The sequence below is a fragment of the Corvus kubaryi genome, unplaced genomic scaffold, assembly GCF_017639235.1.
Source record: "Corvus kubaryi isolate FWS band 111438036 unplaced genomic scaffold, C.kubaryi_AGA036_p1.0 split3-37173, whole genome shotgun sequence".
Taxonomy (NCBI): Eukaryota; Metazoa; Chordata; class Aves; order Passeriformes; family Corvidae; genus Corvus; species Corvus kubaryi.
Genome location: NW_024582085.1, coordinates 800,862 through 821,941, shown reverse-complemented (window position 1 = coordinate 821,941; position 21,080 = coordinate 800,862). Strand labels below are relative to the sequence as shown.

The following is a 21,080-nucleotide window of genomic DNA, read 5'->3' as shown; positions in this document are numbered from 1 at the left end:
CCAGTATCTTCTTAACATTTTGAGCCTTCAACTGTCAGAAGAAGGCAGATGTGTTAGTTTAGACACACATATACGGTATAATCTGGTGATTCCAATAATAAGATTTTTTTAAACAAACTTTAGACAAGTGTGCACAGTGAAAGGAAGCAATGAGGCTTTCCACTAGAGTAACTGAAAAGACACTTCTCTAATTAGAAACTTGCAGCCATAAAACACTTACATGTTTAATACGAAATCTGATTTAAAAAACCCAGCCAATTCTAGACTGCCTTATTTTCTGAGTGTATTTCAAGAAAAAGTAAACCCGATGAGAGAAAGTTCATCTGTATGTAGCCAGGGCAGTAAACTGTAGTAATGTAATAATTTGTGAAGTTTCCTGAATTTTAGAAAGTATTGGCTGTGAACATGAGAGATGCCTTTCACGGTATATGGGAAAACTTACTCAAATAAACCAAACTTTCTTACTGTAGTGCCTATTTGAAAATAGCATTTACTACTCTGCTTCACAAAGCAATAATATAATTACCTCATTGTCTTACAACTTGAAATAGCGATATCCAAATATCATTACAATGTATGCAATAAGAATGACTAGAAGTCAAAAAAAAATTTGAGAATGTAAAACTAATGTGTATTTACATATTCCTGGTCTTTCCTACAATAAGGAGATCCTAGTTTACCTTTTTTTTTGGTGTTAAACATATTCATGAACGGCAAACAAAATAGCTGATATGTAAAACACTGTGGAATATGAATGATGCATCCGAATGTGTTGTGAAAATAGGCAATAGGGAATATTCTACAGAATGTTTGAGCTGAATGAAAAGAAAAAAATATTCTTGACAGAGTCTTACTACCAAATAATTTGTCATAAGTGTTTTGAGGCAAATAACATGAAGTTTAAAAAAGATCTGCTTGTCTTTATATAGTCATAGAATCTCCATATTTATCCTAAGCACTGATGCCTCTTGGAAGGAATATGTGGCCTCTTGCTGCTCCTTGCAGGCAAGCCTCTTTTGTTCAGGATGGAACTACAATAAAGAGAGGGAGTCTTATATGTGTTTCTTGCAAAATTCTTCATCTGTAATCACACAGATACATAGAAAATGTCATAAAGAATTCAGCAAGTGGTTTTATCAATGACATGAAAATGAGGCCTGTGATGATGAGGATTTAAAGGAGAACCAGTTTGAAATGTCCTGAATGTGTCAGAGTAAGTGTGATTAACGGAAGAAACTCTGATTTTTATATATGTAAAATAAGAATCTGGCCTGATATCTAATACAGGAATTTCATTCTCTCTGTGTGGCTAGAAAGTTATTCATTAAGAAAGAGCTTCCTCAACTCTGATTTTTCATTTTCTGTGACTATTGGAAAAAGTGAATTATTTGAAGAAAGTGTGACTCCTCCCTTGGGAGGGTTTTTCTTTCTACATCTTCAGAGTAAGTAAAGCTGTGCTAATTACCATTCTATTAATGTGTACACTATTCTTTTAATTTTTCTCTGATTAATCTGCTCCTCATGTGCTAATGTCCTGTCATACAAAGAGAAGTAAGATAAATATAGCTGATATTAAGACTCTCTTGTAGAATTTTGGACCAGGTAAGAGCAATACATGGTGCATTTTGCAAAGGATTTGGATGTCTTTACATTTAAGATACCCAAAATCCTTAAATTGCCAGCATGTTCAAGCACTGTGGTCCCTACAGGCAAAGACAACAGAAAAGCACTTCAAGCTGCTATGGAGAGGTGACTCTCTGTACTGACTGGATAGTTGAGAACAACTCAGAATAAGATTGTCATGGTTAGTTAGAAAGTCAAGTACATGAGGCTGTAAGTAGTTGTAGTTATATTTCTTTTCTCACAAAAGCTTGAGGTTCAACATCTGGCTTGGAACATTCTATCTCTCTCCCGGTAGTGTGGAATCATTCTCTTTAATATGTATTTTAATTTATTGTCACATCTACATTTAAATTCAAGCAGGAGAACTTCTGAAGGCTTTTAGGGCAACTTTGAAAATGGTATTGGGAGACTTAGTTTTATTAAAATGTAGTAGAACGTTTTCTTTAGTATCCTCTGAAACTTTCTGTAAGGCTGCCTCTGAGGGGATCTCAGCGACATGTAATTTCGTTTGCAAATATACTCACTGAGGACCCTCTAGGCACAAGTAACTAGGCAGCAGGAGAGGTGCCAAGGTGTGCTGGGGCAGCACTCGGTGAGGAAGCCCTGACATCTGTGATTCTGCTGCCCACTGTGCTCAAAGCTTAGTGGGAGCAACAAGCCCTTCCTGAAGAGAGGCAAATGGTCACCAATCAGCTCTTAGTAATGTGTTTTCCCTCTGTGAGAGTAACTGCTTCCTGCTGTTGCCTTCTGCAGAGTTCCAGCTAGTAGGCTTAAACTCTGATTTGGGAAAGAATAATTGCTCTAACAGTCACTGAAAAGCTCTCTGCCCTTGCTTGGGATGGTGTTTCCTGTGCTTCTTGTGTGAAAAATTCACCTTGTAGTCACTGCTGCCTTTTATTGCATCTCAGAATTTCCTGTATTGAAATGGAAGGAGAGGAGGCTCATTAACACTTAGCTTGGCTGTGGAAAGAACCTTACTGTGGCTTGCTGTGGTAGTGCATCTCTTTATTAATGAAGCAAGATGCAGGTACTGTGTTTAACAATACTGTTCTCCAAGGGGAAAAAAAGAGCTGTTACAAAGATCAGTAACTCTTTCTTTCTCAAATTCATGAAGTGAAGTTGATCAGCATATTTTGCTTTTTAATTTAGTTATTTAAATGTTCAGTGGAAATAGATAAGATGAAAGGAAACTCAGGAGGACATCTGTCTGAGTACAAGATATTGATATAAATAGAGAGGCTGAGAAAAGTAGTTGTGAGTCTTCCATTTTCTACTTCAGACAAACCAGTCGGAACAGAACTGTGCAGGAAAAGCACTGCCATAAGCTCTTGCTGAGGGAGAAACTGGGGCACAGCTCAGCACTGTTTGTTTTCACGTAGGTTTAGATAATAAAACACAGAAGGCTGAAAGGGAGATTTGATTTTCTATTGTTCAGAAACCACATTTTCTTACTCTGCAAGCTTCAGCTGTCCCTATGCTTTAACTATAATTTTAGATATTTGCTTTTCTTTACATAATTTTTCCATATGTATTTTCCATTTGGCATGTTAAAAGTTTTAGAAGCCTAGAAGAGGAGGAGAAAGTGAGTGACTTGCTGCAAGGAAGCAGAGTCTCTCATTCATTTCTTTTCCCGTTGTTTGGCAGGTGGAAAGCACAGATTTACAGAGCTGAAGTGGATCAGCTGAAGAAGTGGGGGAAGAGAAACAAAACAAGCACAGTACCAGTGAAAAGAGCTTCAGCTTTATCTTGCAGCATCACCACAGCAACCAGAGAATACAATCAGAAGAAAAGGCTAGAGCAGAGAAGGTGAAAGTGTGGCTTCTTACCTTTGGACAGAAGGCAGCAAAATAATTATGCAGAACAGAAAAGGGTATTTGATGGTTCTAGACAAACTGTGGCAAAGGGAAGTGTCCCGTCATTAACAGGAATGTGCCACAGTTTATGCACTGGAAAGGGGAGTGCCATGAGATCTACTGAAGAGACTATTTCTGTGGTTGCATATCTACATGTGTTTGCACCCCTGCTGGGACTCAATTAGGTGTCTGTAGGCATTGGGGATCATCAGGTATTGGATAGCGACCTTTTTTCCATTCAGGGTGTACCTGGCACAAGAACTGAAAGACACCACAGATCTTTTTGAGAGACGCCACAGAGTGAGACAATCTGCATCCTTTCCCTTCTGTAACTGCCTGCTGTACCATGGGATGTCGGCAAAGCTCTGAGGAGAAAGAGGCAGCGCGGCGGTCCCGTAGGATTGACCGCCACCTGCGCTCTGAAAGTCAGCGACAACGGAGAGAGATAAAACTCCTTCTCCTGGGCACCAGCAATTCTGGGAAGAGCACTATTGTAAAGCAGATGAAAATCATTCACAGTGGTGGCTTTAACTTGGAGGCCTGTAAGGAATACAAACCTCTGATTATCTATAATGCAATTGACTCTCTCACACGTATCATTCGGGCTCTGGCCACCCTTAAGATAGAATTTCACAATCCTGACAGAGCATATGATGCAGTGCAGCTTTTTGCCCTGACAGGCCCAGCTGAAAGCAAAGGTGAGATTACCCCGGAGCTCCTAGGGGTCATGAAGAGGCTCTGGGCAGACCCCGGTGTGCAGGAGTGTTTTTGCCGCTCCAACGAGTACCACCTGGAGGACAACGCTGCGTACTACCTGAACGACCTGGAACGGATCGCAGCTCTGGACTACATCCCCACAGTGGAAGATATTCTGCGGTCTCGGGATATGACCACAGGGATTGTAGAAAATAAGTTCACCTTCAAAGAGCTGACTTTCAAAATGGTGGATGTGGGTGGACAGAGATCTGAACGCAAAAAGTGGATCCACTGTTTCGAGGGGGTTACAGCAATAATTTTCTGTGTGGAGCTGAGTGGGTATGACTTGAAGCTGTATGAAGATAACCAAACAGTAAGTACAACTTCTGCTCCTTGTTCTCTTTCCTTCTTCTCCTTTCTCCTTCACCAGTATTGTGGTCTTTTATCTCCCCCTCCTTCCTTCCCTCCCAAGGCAGTAATCCCCAACCTTTTGGAAAACCCAGAAGCTATGGTTCCTTTATTTGGATTGTTTTCCCCGCTGGACATAGTTAGTTATTTAATGTTAGTTTTGGGAAATTGAGGTGCTCCTCACATGACAGCCAATTTATTATTTTTTTAGTGCCTTTTAGCTAAATGTTTACATGGTTAACTGTTACTTCAAACACCACTTAAAAAGGCAGGCAGTGGTGACATCCTGGTGTACAGGGATGGTTCATTTGGGCACCATGTGTGCAGGTCCTGGGAAATGTTGAAGGTAAAATAATCATAAGTAACAATTTCCTCCCCCTGCCCTGCCTTTTTTTTCCCCAGAATTTTCAATAGGAATTTGGGATGAAATTAATTTTTAAAAGTAATTAAATATGGTTTTGAATTAGTATAACATTTTTATATTTAAAATTTTCTTTGACTGTTTTTGGTTAAATGGCTGATTTGCCTTGTCTGAAGAACAGCTATTCCCATTTAATAGTCTTTAATGTTGTTAGCTTCTGGATTTCACAGCATGCAAATACAGTTTTGTTGGTATATCTTATCACATAGATAATATTTCCCTATTCTTATCTTCTGTAGTGATTTTACAGTTTATAAACTGCTCTTCTATTTTCTTCTCTGTACTATTCTGATGAGCCATTCCACTGTCCTGTGTGTGGACTTACGCTTCATTATCTGGAGATTCTTGTCTTAGCATTAGTGCCTTCCTATTGTAACAGATTCCTGTATTTGATTCTTGGTTAGTAACCTCCTCTTGACATGAGAGAAATATTGCCACTAATTCTTTCTCCTTATTTTCAGACGTATTAGGAAAAGTATTTTACATCTAGACCCTGACTAGGAGTTATTTAGTTTCTTGCAATTCTTTTGACTTTTCCTGCCTTGCTGTTCAGGTTTAAAAATCAAAAAGTGCTACCTGAAATGGAAAAAAAATCAATATACTCTGAAAAATCCTTATGGACATTGGTCCATACACGTCCAACAATAGCACCTACATTGGTATGTTACTGGAACTGCAACACTGAGACTTCCACTCATGAGAAAAGCCCTACCAATTACAGAGTTGCAGAGTGTAAAATGCTTCCTGGTGTAGTATCTATGGTGAAGAGAACTGCTAAATAAAACTAGTCAACTGCCAAACATAACTTACTGCTTGAGAGAGCATGTAAGAATCTGGCTGATTTATAAACTGTGAAAGTTGAGCGAATGATCTGCATGAATACGGTAACTTCTGTGATCCTGTTGACAGGAGTGGAGAAATGCTATGCATGAACTCTGTCTTTACTGCAGATGCATTAAAGTAATGATTGACAGACATGGTAAAAAATGAGGGGAAAACCGGTTCTGCACACTGTGGCTTCTGATTATAGCTGAGTCGTGAAGTCTGCTGAAAGTGAGATTGTTGTAGTGACACCAGTGTGCAGAAGGGAGAACAAAAATAATGCCTGAACTATCAGCTGCCTGGACAACTTTTCCTTTGAGTGTAATTTGAAGTGACTAAGTTAAATTTATCCTGCCTGAAAACAAATAACAGAAGGGGAAGGCTGACTTTTTCAGGGGCTTTTGTCTTTCTCCTGATATGCTTTATTCTGGGTAACATCACGTACAGGAACAAAATCACCTGAGTTGACAGTTTGTGGAACTGGACAAACCAATTTTTTATTTGTCTGTTTAACGTATATGATATTTAGCTGTTTACTAAAGAGAAAGATAAATGAAGAATTCCAGTTCACTTTTTTCCTCCACCTTGTGTGTTTTCCTCTGTCACCTTGTAACAATACTTTTCCTGCTTATCTAGGGTTATCTGGAAATATGACCTGTGTCTGGTTTCACTTCTACAATGTTTTGGGAGGCTTTTTTCCCCTACCCAACATAATAAATATAGATTTATCATTCCATGTACCATAGCTAGTTAGCATGACTCAGCCATGTAACAGCCACCTCTTCTTTTGACACAGTTGCAAAATTGGTTTTTAAAATACCTTTGGATTGGTATTGATTTATTGTATGCTTATTATTCCTGACCAGCACTCTGAGAAGGTTGCCTTAAGTTTTTATATCCCACGCTGATTTCTTCTCTATTATGTCAAATAAATTACTTGTTCTATTTTTCATGGCCCTTAGCAGCTGATTGACCCATTCTATCTTTTATTACATATTAAGATGCCATCTCTTGTCTTTGATAATGTTAAATTATCAAACAATCATTTTTTTGCCTTCTTACGTGTTGCATCATGCACTTTGAAGGCACTACCCTTTAATATCTAAGTGTCTCATCTTTATTTAAATTTCTCCTTAAATTAATGCGTGCTAGAGAATGTTAAACAATCTCAAAAGTTAGTGCTGCTGCCTGTCACCATGAAAAGCACTCTTGCAGTTTCTCTGTGAGTGTCCCCATCTGTCCAGCTCTGTCTTGCTATACATTCTCATGGATGGTTTTCTTCCACAGCCTGTAGCTGCAACAGGGTTTGAGACTATTGGAAACATTTCAGAGATGCAATACTAAAATACATAATGAACTGAGTTACACATGAGTGTGTGCCTGAGAATTCCTGAGGTCAGTAGTCACAAGAGAGAGTCACATGGTGCAGGAGATACCAAGTAAAGGTTGTGCAGATCTAAAAATGACATTAGTTCAGTAATTTTATAAATATGGATGTTAGAGGAAAACTGCTTGCAGGTAACAAGTAATTTTTGTTCCCTTTCTTACAGACACTGCAAATGAATATAAAAATTAAATTTTAGGTTTTTTGAAACTATTTTTTTAGTATCTTGTTAAAAAGAAGATGCAGATGAGAAAGCCAAAATGCTTCTGCAAACAGTTCAGGCTGGAGTAGGCTTCATGCAACACTAATTGCTGGGGTCATAATGGAACCTCTCAATTATCTATTAATAACTGGGAAGCCTTCTGTCATATGTTAATTGTATGAATTCTGAACAGAAATCCTGTTTCTGCCAGGAATTCTTTTATCAAGTAAACAACATTGGTAACATTTTTTTCTTTTTTTTTTCCCTGAGGCCAAATACTTAAGGGGCTTATTTGCCTTTCCAGATAGTTCAGCTTTTTGAGTAATACAGGGTATTAAAAATCCTTTCTGGCATGCAGCTCTTTTCCTGCAATGCTAATACTAACAGTCAGGACAGAGGGGAAATTGTGATCCATGTACCCATAGCCCTTCCAGCACCTGTTATTATCAGTGGTAAAACATCATGTCAGAAAACGTTTTTCTGACAAAATAAGTCACTTGGGAATCCTAGAAAAAGATTGACCTAAACTGTTCAATTTTTTTATGAAGCTTTTCCATTTCAAGATTTTTCAGAGTGAAGTTTGTGTGGGAGAAAAGCCTAGATGACTTCAGCATTCATGTGTGTAATCTTTCAGCACTGCAAATGAAATTCTAGCCTTTTTTCACTTAAGAAAGTAATATATATAGTCCCTTACCAAAATTTAACTTTATGTAGTAATGCACCACAATTCCAGCCTCAGGACTTGTATGCAAGCATGTACCTTCTAAAATATGTAAACAGCAGTAAAATAACCAATATACATAACAGGAAATGATTGATCAACTGCCAATTTTCAGGTTTTTTACTAGATATTCTTTCAAGTCTAAGGATTTCTTTTTGGTTACATTGTTCATTATAACTGTATGCTCCTTATGAGAATTCACATAGAACACACAGGACAGCATTTTTTCATATTTTGGATTTGTTGCCATACCCTGAACTTTACATTCTATGTAAAGATACTAACTTCAGATATAACTTCAGATACTAACAATAACTTTATAGGCAAATAATTCTGTCTGTGTGTTCACAAAATTATTTTCTCTAGTTGGAAAAAAAAAAGTCATAAATATGATAATGTGTCACCCTATGGAATATAAAAAATAGACACATTCTAATGCCATTGTGTGATTGGAGGAAGATACCAATATCAGATTGTAAAAGCCTGCAAAGCTTTCCTGTGAGGCTTATCTATTTCATGTCAATAGACTAATCCCTAAGACAATCCCGCATTTAAACCTACAGATAAATAAGTATTTCTGTCACTGTAGAGCAGTAGGCTTAATTAGCAGAAATTCACAGGGGCAACAACAGAAAGACTTTTATGCATTCTGGAAAACCATGACATGGAACTAATGGTCCTACTGGGCAGTATTTGTCTGCTTTGGTATCCAGTGTTGGTTGTCAGACTTACACCTGAATTAGATGACTGAATTTCCCAGTGTATTTAGGTAACAGCAGGCAATGGCTCAAATCCCCCTATGACAAATGCCTGAGAAATTATGTAACTCTTTTTTTGGTCTCTGTGACTGGCTGTATTCAAAACTCCTAGACTAGGTAAGGTGTTTTGCTGTGATTTTTAAATTAAATTTCAGGCATTACAGCACTAAGGTAAATAAAACATTGAGGCATCAGGAGTGGCAGAATGCTCCTAAATATCCTATGAACTTCAGGCTCAGAATAGTTCTTAGGTGGAAAGATATGGGTACTGACAGATCAATAAACAGAACCTAAGTTAAAATCTTGGTTACCCAGTAACACTACTGTTCTTCAAACTATAAAAGAAGGAAAAGCCCCAACCAAAACCCAGCTGAATTACAGTAATGCCTATCAATGTAGAGGTAGTAAAGCTTGCTCTGTAACTGCAGGGTTAAAGCAGCCACCAGCGTAGTACACATGAACACAAGGCACCTGTCAAGCACTGGGAGAATTGTAATGAGTCAGAAAGCCACTGACACTGACAGGCAGAAGAGCTGATCATATACACTGGATAATATCAATTCGATAAAGAATCAGTTTGTGAAGGAAAGGAACTGAATGTCTCTGCCTCTCTCAACAGGGTTGGAAAGGCATGAACATCTTGCCAAATATATTGTCATAGAAAAGATACAAGTGAAATCAGAAAACTGGTTATGGGAAGGCAATGACAGGAGTTAGAAGAGGAATACACCACAGCAATACAAGGTTCTTTGACAGCTATTGTCATCTTTATGTGCAGCTGTCTAGATGACTATATTGCAAATCATTTACTTAAAAGCAAATCCTAAATTTTTCCTTGAAGAATCCCTTGAACAGTAAGGAATGCCCCATAATTTTAGGGCTGTGAGACACATGTGACAGGCCTAGCCTAGCCTTATGGAAAATATGCTTCCTGGACATTTAGAGGTTTAATCTTCATAAGTTAATTGGATTCTCTGAAATTTAATGCATATGAAGTAGAGTGGCATAGTTCAGGCAATCAGTGTTACTTCTTTGAGATGAAAATATGTAGCTTTTTATGCGAACTTTACAATAAACTGAGCAACTTTTAAAAGACACATGAGAAACATTGATGATATAGATGAAGCTTGGAAATTCACTTGACTGTATTGTAAGGGGTCTAGATCCCACTTGAAGTCCAATGCCATGAAAAGAATAATGTGAGTTTCAAAACTTAGAATCAATCCAGTGTAGAGAAGTGCTGATATCATCTCTCATAATTCTGTATGTTGTCTACTTAACAATCACAGTGAATAGGAATGTGCCAACATGAAAAAAAGGAAAATTCCATACTGGTCTAGAAAAACAGCTACTTTGGGTTATTTTGTAAGTTTATAAGCTGTAACAACTCTCTGTGGTATGCCAACCCTGGAGAGTGTAGTGGAGCCCAATTAGCCTTAAAAACAAGCAGAAATGCTGGAACGAAGGAGGATCCTTGCTGTTCAGACAGCTTCAGAGTGAGTTTTGGTGGTAGTGAATTTTTCAGAACTTTCTTCCATTATTACAAGTCAGTAATTTAGATTGCAGGTCAAATCAACTACATTGTCAGGTCAGCATTGTCCATGGACTGGTCCCTGAGCATTCTTGTTCTTGGAGGGCTACAAGATTCATCAGGTTCTCTTTTTAAAAATTTACTACTAAGTCTGTCTACTGCCTTTATACTAACATCCTTGCAGGGTAATCATCCTAATAATCTTTTACACTAAATGCAACACTGTCAAAACCACTCGGTGGTTATACTATCAGGATGTTCTGGCTGAGTTGAATGGCACTGGTAAAAGGAGCCATTCTAGGCCCTCAAGGAAACTTTACAGCTTAAGAAAACATAGGGGTTTTTAAATAGGTTTCTGGAGAGGTGGTCAGTTTTATTTAAGCTATAAAGTTTTGCAAATACAAATATTTGACCGCCATACCATATCTAGAAATATTTTCATGGGGCAGTTTCAAGTGGTACTTTATCTAGACTAGAGCCTTTCAGATACACTTTCTTTGTTCCTTTTTTTTTTTTTTTGCATTGAAAATATTCTGTGGATGCAAAACTCTTATCCCAATTGGAAACTCATTTTGCTTGTTTTCTTTGTAAGGATAATTAGTGACTACTCTCTGTCAATTCTGCAAAATCCCTGAATTTAATTACTTAAATGAATTTTTTAAAATCTCAGTGACTTGGCATGCAGCTGAAATGAATTCTAATTCTGCTATATTGTTGTCTTAATCCTGGCCTGTGTTTATGGCATGTTTTAATGTAGTGTTATCTGTGAATACAGTTACTCTGTCATTAACTGAGATGTTAAAGAAGCTTGGATATTAAATATATCCTGTACACTTACAGAGATTTAGTCCTATGTGCTTGTTGCTGCAGTTTTACTGCTTTCAGCCTTTTTTTTTCTTTTTTTGATTGTGCGATGCCAAGACTGAATACCTATGTCTGTATCTTGGGAAAGATTTTTGAGCATCAAAATGCATTTTTGAAAGCTATTAATACGCTCAGTTAAACTTTTAACTTGTCAACCAATGACAGTGTCCCCTGATTATACTTCAAAATTAGCAGACAATGAATAACTCCTCTACTCCAATTAATTCAGCTCTCTAACTCCTGTCACTTATTTTTTAGACATTTAAGCTTGATACTGTCCTTTCTTTCCATTATTAAGCTGATTGAAACAACTTGCTTTTAAAATACACAGTCCACATATTCTCTGTATACTTTTTCTCATTATTTACTGATTTGCCATATTTTACTTTGCATACAGGAACCAACTCCCAGCCATTTACCATCAGAAGAAATAAACTATTGATAATAGTTTAAGACAATTTAGCATAAAATGAGAAGCAAGAATCCATCAGTCTATCAGTTATGGGGAGAAAGCTTGTGACTAAACTGATTTTCCAGAACACCAGGACGGTATGTCAGACGTGCTGCACCTCCTCCAGGACAGCCGGGCCCTCCAGTTCAACATCCTGACGTTCTCTCCCTCTGCTGTTTCTCTGGCAGCATGGCACTGGGGTGTCCCAGCAGCTGACAATGGGCTTCAGCTGTGTCCTGCCAAAGCTCCCAGTGCTTCCAGCAGCCTGAGCTTTCCCACTGCAACTCTGACATAGCAATGAGCTTATTTCCATTAATATTCCTCCAAATCAGTTGGAATTCCACTGGTGTAAATGTTTATGCAGTAGCGCCCTGATAATACTGACAAGGGATGTCATTTGACTTGTCAGAGTACACTAATTTTTATAAAGCCTGTATTAGGTGTAGTCTGATAGCATGGATTCTCCTGGCAGTGCTACAGAGAGGGATGGTTCTAGTAAGAGCTTGCATAGTGCCTTTGCTGTTCTTCAGAAATCAAATGAAAGCAGGATTTAGAAATAAACAAATACCCCCCCAATAACCCACACATGGAAAAAGGAAAATAGTCCAATTGAATTGGAAATGTGAGAGGTTAACAAAGGCGGTTAAAGATATGTTAAAAAAAAATAAAATGAAAGGTCGACAAGAGTAAATGCTTTGTGGCTGTGCCTAAAATGTCCTGGAGGCAGTGCTCTGCAGAGCATCTGGCTGTCATTGCTATCTAGCAATCCAGACTGAGACTCACAGCATTTTAAAAGGTTTCAAAAGGTTAATTAGTTTTGTAGAGCTAAAAAGATTGTGAAAATACCTGCTTAGTGTATAAATACCTGAAGGAACAAAAAATGCTCAATATTTAAAGAAATATGTAATCTAACAGAGAAAGGCAAAGTAAGAACAAAAGGCTGGAAGTTAGGTTGGATAAATACCAGCTTGAAATAGTGGGGATTTTAATTCTATTTTTTTTTAGGAAAGGGGCTGAACCACCTTTTCTGGAAGCTAAGGCTGATGTGGGTGCAGCAAAGACATAAAGGTCATTAATCTGTTAGAAACCATGGAAAAGCCTGACAATGGTCATGTGTAGGAATGAGTGCTCGTTGCCCTCCCAAAAGTTGGTGAGATCAGTAGCTCAACTGAAGCGCATCTATACCAACACCCACAGCATGGGCAACAAACCAGGGAGCTGAAAGCTACTGCACAGCGGGGAAGCTGTGACATAGTTGTCATCACAGAAACGTAGTGGGGATGACTGGCACAAATGAAGTGCTGCAATAGGTGGCCAGAAACTCTTCAGAAGGAATAGGGGAGGTGGTAGGTGATGTGCTGCTTGGAGGCTGCATTGGCACAGCAATCACAAAATGACAGTTTTCAATTCTCAGAAAGTAAGAAGGGAGGTCAGCAGAACTGACACCCTGGACTTCTCCTGCTTAGGAGACTGGTTGACAGAGTCCCTTGAGGGGACAGTCCTGAAGGGCAAAGCAGTCCGGGAAAGCTGGACGTTCTTCAAGAAGGAAATTTTAAAGGCACAGGAGCAGGGCAGGCTGTCCCCATGTGCCACAAGATGAGCCAGTGGGGAAGAACCTGCCCGGCAAAATGTCTGCTCCTGGCTTGGGTGGGTGTAGTGGTTTAATAGAGTCCTGTAAAATAGACAACTAGATGATGAAAATCCTCATATCATCATACATGTAGCTTAATAGTTGAAATCTTTGTTTTACTGGAGAAGAAGTACTGGGAAATTGTACAGAATTCCAGCAGATTATATTGTAGATGCTGATCTCATTTTATTGACAGTAGTTCTTAAACAACAAAGTGAATGAAAATATTATTGCCACTGATTTTAATATGAGCAAAACCAGGCTCCATATTTTAATTCTTTGTACTTTGCTTTCCTGATTAATACTTCTGTATTTCTGTGCTCTTCACATTCATTAGTTGCTGTGAGGAAATTGCTAATTTTTATTAGTATGAATTCTCTTTATTAATACTGCACATTCTCAGTTGTTTCCTTTATTGGTAAATAGATCCTGGATGGTATCTTGCTTTCTGACTCATAAAGCTGAATTTCCTATTTAGAAGTCAGTTTTATATGCAATTTGTTGTATTGCTCAATGTATAGGTACAATATAAATAGGGACGCTTTCTCTGTTATGAATATGATTATCCTCTGAACGATAGGGAAATTACGTTATTATCCGAAAGTGCAAGCTGGAAACCAACGGGTTTTTTCCACGGTAATAAATCCTGGACATAAAATATTTCCACTGTTCTTAAAATTAAGTGGTAAAGTGGTATCTGTCATACAGCTCTGATTAGGGCATGTGGCATTTCTGGTGGGAGAAAGAATATAAGTTTTTAAAAAATAGACGTGTAATATGACTGAAAAATGCACCTTCCAGAAAGAATGACTGAGCCATTGCTGTCTAAATCCTCTAATGTATCCTCAAAGGATCTTTCCTTCAATATTTGTTTTGTGTCCTGCTGTTCTTTCTCGTTGTTCATCAGATGACAAATGCTTCCTCTAAATCCTTGCTATTCCTTTTTGATGTGCTCCTCTTGATTCAGTATTTATGTCACACACTGCCATTCAGGAAGGAGCCCAATCCCCAGAGCTGAGCCCTGAATGTCGGCATGAGAATACAGAATGGTGTATGAAAGGGTGTGTATAATTTTTTAATTATTAAACTTCATAAATGCAGTCAAAATAGCGTATCTGCAGTGACTGTACAACAACAATTCCTAAACTTTTCTGTGTTAAAATGTTCCTTTTCTGTGGTAGAGCAGTGGAGATGAGGGCTTTATTTCTTGATTGTTCTATCAACTTGCATCAGTGGCTTAATCTTTGTTCTGTCTTGTTTTTCCCAGTTCCAGAGGTGTATGGCTTATTAAAAAAAAGATGTTCTTGAAAGAGATACTTCTTTAAACACTTTTTGTAGCATAACAATATCTTGGAGTATTAGTTGCACACAGAGCTTGGATAATAAGTTTAGCAGGCTGGTATGTTACCCTTGTTTGAATGTCTTTCAAAAAAAGGATTTACCAATAAACATGCCAGAAGTCATGCTGATTTTATAGGTAAAGACCAATAAACATTTTGATAGATCTTCAGTAGTATGCACTGGTCATCTGCCTTATGATTTGCAAGGTTTTTTGAGAGTAATTTCATGCAAACAACTCAATACCACATTCTTGACCTCCACTACTAAAAGTGACAGTATTTTGACACATTGAAGTGTTTGTTTTCATAAACTTATATTTTAAAAATACTTTTGTTCTTGGAAAATGGAAAACACACTAAGTCTTTATGCAGTAAATATTCTAATAGCAAGGTTTTAAATTATACATCTCTTTACTGTTTGTTTCTCATAGATTTTTAAAAGTTGCCTTTATTTTACAAATTGTATTCCATTCTCCTTGAGGGTCAAAGTACTACAGTGGAATCCACCCATACTATGGTCTTTTAAGGACTGGAGCTTATATTTTGAATCAGAAAAACAAATTTCCTAGAATATAAATGCTTATTTATACTACTAGAATAATTTTAGTAGTGCTCAAGATTCAAATCTCTATAATGAGCAAACAACCAAAATAATTAGTCTGAGTAAGATTCATGAATAAAAATATAGATAAGTCAGTGTATTTCCTGCTTCCAATTAGATTTTCTAAGATTAAAAGAATGTTGAGGTTTTAGAGTTATTTTAGAACATTAAATATACTCACAGCTCAAATGTATGAGAGCCTTTTCGAAAGGGTTAAATTTTAATTTTATATCAAATATTCTATTTGCAATAAGTGAAAGGAATTAGAAGCTTTATACAGGTAAGGCTTTAAAATTTAATTAGAATAGTTTGGAGTTGTGAAATATTTTTTTCAGTTACCAAAAGTAATTCTACAAGTTTAAAACATCTTCTGTGCCCTTGAGAAAGCTTTCAACTTCTGATAGCAAAAACTTAGCAGCATTTTATTTTGCATTGTTCTGGGAAATCTTACATTCCATTCCTGCTTTTTCTGCAGGTCAGGTTTGTCCTGCCTATCCCTTCTACTGCTGCCAGGAATTAATTCTGGGTCTGCTTTCTCCACAATGCATTCACTCACACACATGACCATTTACAGACAAGAACCCTAAATTTGACTGCCTGCTTCAGCAATACAGCATCTGTCATTTAAACCATCTCTTTATCCCTTTTTATGAATATTTTAATGCCAAGAATATAAGCACACTTCTCTGCTATTTCCATGGAAACCTGAAGAGGGACTTGAATGCAGTAGAAAACAGAAGTTAGAGGAGAAGGCATCTCGGGTTCTCTCTCTGTGCTTAGGACAGGTTCAGGAGTCACTGGACCAAAATTATTCTTTGTTATTACTGGGTACAAAATTAATTACAGTATTTCTGACCTAATATTTAAACACTAAGTTGAAAATAGGAAAGCAGTACACAACCCAAAATACAGCCTTTTCCCTTTTAGTGGATTGAACAGAAAATCAATCTACACTTACGTAAGAAATCCAAGAAATGGACAAGTGATAGGCAGCCTTGCAAATAAATGAAATCCCTTCCAGCCTGCAAAACTGGTAACTTGGTTAGTTTTTCTCCTTGTTTCTTCTGGTATAAGTAATTCTCAGAATGTCTCTTTCTTGATTCAATCCTAGATCCATTAATTAAGAGTCCTCCAACCAGACAGCAGCTATTTTACAGAGACAACATTACAAGTTCATTTGTTGCAAAAGACATCAGGCAGGCTGCCAAGGCTACTGCATTGTTACTCACATGGAGTAAACATTTTTTAAAAAAAGTTAGTATGACTTGTAGTTCTGTATTAACAGAAAAGATCAAATGTTCCAACAGCTTCCTTTTTTTTTCTTCCCTGTTGCTTATTCTGTTGTCCAACTTGTCCTTACTCTACCAGCACTTCCTGTGATTCCCCTTGTCATCCTACAAGAACCAATACAAGTGACATGGTAATGTTTTTGAAATAAGCAAATAATGCTGTTTCTATTGTCTCCTGAGAGCAGGAGCGTCCCGTGAGACACTTCCTTGGGTAACTCAATTAGTCTCAGCAATTCTGACACTCCTTCTGATCTCAGTTATCAATTTCAGCTGGAATTGTTAGATGGCAAGTTAAAATAAATAATGTGACATACTTAGATGTACAGAATTCTGCAGTTTAAGGAAAAACAATCTAGTCTACCTGAAATGCACACACACAATGAATAATAAAATTTGGTGATGGATGTACAAAAGGCACAGCCCTATCTTCTAGCACTGCATATTCTAGGATTAGTGTAAAGTACCATAAGAGCTTTTCCCCAGTGTAGAAGAGAAGGAATTTTAGAATAATACAGTAGGATCAATTTAGAAGTAGCCACAGCCAAGATTCTTTATCAGATGCCTGATACCTAGAGACACACTTAAATACACCAAAATGACTGACTCTTGCTGTACCAGACTAGTCATGAGGAAGCTGGGGACAGAAGACAAGAATTCTACCTTTCTGCAAATGGTAAAGTGTATGGTGATTTTAAAAAAATACTCATTTGCAGGAAAAAAACCCCTTTCATTATTAAAAAAGAAACACAATTAAGAAGTTCACAATTTTAACAAGATCTCCTTAATATTTGGCACAGACATGGTCTCAGAGATGCTGGGTTTTTTTCCTAATTCCTTTGCAAGTTTGAATTATTTTAAACTGTGCAAATTTCTGTGCTAATATGAATGGTATGAACCATTATTATGGAGATCTGATTAGCCTCTAATGGTACAAAATTATATAAGCACTGTTTCTCATATGGAATGTACAAGTCAGGGGAGGAAACAGCACTGGAAGAGTGAGAAGGTTGGGAGTAAGTTTAGATTGTGAAGCATTGTGAGTTGAGGATGAGGTGGAGATGAGTTTAAGTGCACTGGTACAATCAAATAATCAAGTTAGTAAATGGGAGAACGTTGTTGTAACCTTAATTTGACTGTCGTGTTTCTCTATATTTTGATTCCGACTATATTGATGATGAGTTTTTTTCCATAGGTTTTATGCCTCTTTCAATGAATGCAGTGATTTTTCTATGATTAATGGGGGCCTGTGATAAATAAGACTGTCAACTGCAGGAACACTGCCATCAACCCTAGCAGAAGGAGGAAAATGTGAAATGAATGGAATCTTATGATAATAGGAAAACAGAAAGTTAATATGGCTAAAGCAATGGAAGGCTACTGAAAAACTGTACTTGAACCTAGCATAGGTCCATGTTCCTTTTTAGTTCCAAATGTGTTTATTAAATGACAATTTTCTTAGATAATCCCATATTCTTCTTTACTTTTCTCAAAGGGACCTAATTTGAGATTCTGTGATTTGATTTGTAGTAGGTCTGATTATTCAGAGCTATATCAGATATCACTGATAGCTTGAAAAACCTATTAAAATTTGTTAAATAAATTAATGTATGTGCTGAAAACGTATGTTCTAGAAAATGAGATTGGGTGTCTAGAATTACTGAGTGTCTTCTAACTATAATTTCTCATTGTATAGATTGTTTCATTCCCTATTTATAAGTTCCTTTTAACAGCACTGCTTGATCTGACAACATGCTGTGGAAACAAATGTAGTCAATGAAATATTCAGATACGATAATTATAAGCTTGAGAAGAAACCAGTAATTCTGCTTTTTGAGCAGTTCATAATAGTAAGTCTATAGTAAAGCACAAGTTTATAAATTGAGTTGTGACTCTAAAGACAAATATTGACTAGCACATGACATTGTCCATCTTGCAAGTTGAATGAGACAGAGTTCAGTGAAGAAAAAATGTGTTCCTGTAACCAGAGACCACAATGTCAGGTTGTTTGGGGTTTTCCTAATTACAATCTTATCAAACAGAATTATTTTTACTTTGTCTGTAGCCCAACAGATTAGAATTTCCATCTCAAATATGAGAAAAGCATTTTTTTCAGCATATATCACCATTTCTTTCATTCTTCTCCAACTGCTCTAAAATAACTTCATAGAAATTATCTCTTGAAACTGATTTGATCTGAATCCCAGTAATGCTGCTTAAAACCAGAAGAATTTATAGAAAGTGAAGACAAGATTCTCCATGATGATAAACATGCTGGTTTTGCACTCTTAGTACTTTTCTCAGCTTGCAAAAAAGGCCAAGATCAGATCCAGATTTAGACCCTCTGCTTGAGGTTGCTTTGCAGTTTTCCCTTCAGCTTTCTTCCTCTTGCCTTCCCATTCATCACTCTGAACACTGACCTTTGTGCCCCTCAGCCTTTGTTTCTTCCAGGTTAGTACGAGGCAACCTCAGAACACCCATGATGGGAAGAACTTTTTTAGAATTACAGGCAAGGGTGCTAAAAATAACCACTTGCTCCTGCTATCTTCATTTTGCAACATGGACAGGCTACAAAGGGAATGCAGCTGTTGTTTCCACAAGAACAACACTAATAACACTTGTTGGACTAAACTCTGTAAGCATCCTATCTGAACTATCCTTAAAGGTACAATAAAACAAGAAGACAGTGCTCCTGCAAGAATTTCAGCTGCCTGAGGGCAAAATGCATCCCTCTCCAGATGTCCCACAGTTGGAGAAATGGTCTCAGGGTCTGTGGGAATTTTTTTCTCCCCTGCAGTAAATTTATCAGTATAAATGGCTATTTACCTTCACTGGTGTATAATAGGCTGCTTTTATTGTTCAGATACTACTGAAGAATGAAACGACTGGCCAACTTTTTCTGGTGAAAACTGGTTCAGCATCAGTGTGGACCAGTCTCTCTCTCTTTCTTTCTTTCTTTGAGAAAATGTAGTTATCTTCCTGTCATTCAAACACTCCAGCATTGGACAATGCAAATTACTAGAGGTCAGTACTTCTAGTGCCAAGAGCCTTTGCCTACCTTTCAGTGAGAAACACTCACTGCTTCAAATGATAGTGAAGTGTGTGAAACAAACTTTTTCTAAACTGGGCAAGACTAATGGGAAAGGCAAAATTGCCTGGGAACTGAAGCTATTTTACATGGGTTACATAAAGGAGAGGTTTTCACCAACAGGGAAGTAAACAACTGATTTTTCCCCAAGGATGAGCTGTTCTGGCAGCCAAAACACATAAACCAGCTGTACTAGGTCACAGCCAGTACCTGCAGCAGTCTGTGTCTGACTGTGGGCAACAATGGACATTTAGGAAAGAATATGGGAACAGATCAAGCATACACTGATATTTCCTGCAATTTACCCTCCCAGGTAACTGAACAGCAGATTGCATCAACATCTTTCTGTTTAAGTGCCCTTTTAATTTAATTGCTTCTTGAACCCAATTACACTTTTCTGACTTTTACTATTATCATTATGATTCTCTAACATCTCATGACAGAGTTTTACATTTAATTATGCACTGTATGGAAGGAATACTTGTCTGGTGTCAGAGAAATGAATTTCATGTTTCTTCTTGCATTGTAAGAAATGGTGAAAAAATCATCTGCTATTCAACATTTCCATACCATTCATGGTTTTGTGAGCTCTCCTGTGTTCTCTCTCAGCTATTTCTTTTTCCAGATTGTAAAGAACTAGTTTATTTAATTTCATATGATATTCATGCCATGCTTATGATAACTCTTGCTGGTTTTCTCTGTTTTCTAATGCTACAGCTACAAATGATTCCTCATCTTACATCCCTTAGCTTTCAGAAAGATCCAGAGAGTCTTGTTTGAAAGATGGACTTGACTGGGTTGAAATGAAAACCTACTTATTTGATAAGCCCTCTTTTCTTTATATCATATGGGTTTTTCTCCAGAGAAAGGGCATTCACAGGCATGAGATTTTGCAATCTGTCCCCCTGCCATTTTTTCATTACACAAAATTACTGAACTCACTAGTGCATTCTAGTAGCACACTAATGGGAAAAAGTAATGGAGTCCTTTCATTAAAAAAAAATTAATTTCCTCTTATGTATGCAATATATTGTTTTACTTCAATTAAGACAATTGTCAGGAAGCAATATTCACCCTATTAATACCCTTTACCACCCAGCAATGTATTAGAAAAACGCCCATTTCAAAGAAGGTGCAATGAAAAGTGTTCTCTCCTTTTACATACAGTATCAGCCAAAGCTTGGGTTATGAATAAACTATACGAAAGGTAGGTTAGTCAGTAGCCTGCAACAGTGAATAAACATTTCTCTTTTTACTTGTGTATTTCCATGTAGTTCTCTTGCAGAATTCTGCACTATCTCAATAGCTTAAGGGCTATTCTAAGGATCAGAGAGCATAAAAGAACAGAAAATAGTAAATCCTGGGTATTCCACAAAGGCCACAACTCCATTTGTTAACTAT

The 21,080-nt window shown here is 37.3% G+C and overlaps 2 protein-coding genes across 3 annotated transcripts in view; one reads left to right on the top strand and one right to left on the bottom strand.

Moving 5' to 3' along the window:
- The window catches only part of RSPH14 (radial spoke head 14 homolog), a 70,007-nt gene that overhangs the window by 33,121 nt on the left and 15,806 nt on the right, over nucleotides 1-21,080 (bottom strand). The window lies entirely within an intron of this gene.
- GNAZ (G protein subunit alpha z) overlaps nucleotides 1-21,080 on the top strand; it is a 48,097-nt gene that overhangs the window by 17,318 nt on the left and 9,699 nt on the right. For both annotated transcript variants that reach the window (XM_042015094.1, XM_042015095.1), the window contains one exon: nucleotides 3,268-4,545. In XM_042015094.1, coding sequence (XP_041871028.1) covers nucleotides 3,823-4,545 — 723 coding nt within the window. In that variant the 5' untranslated portion in view covers nucleotides 3,268-3,822. The remainder of the gene's footprint in view (nucleotides 1-3,267; nucleotides 4,546-21,080) is intronic.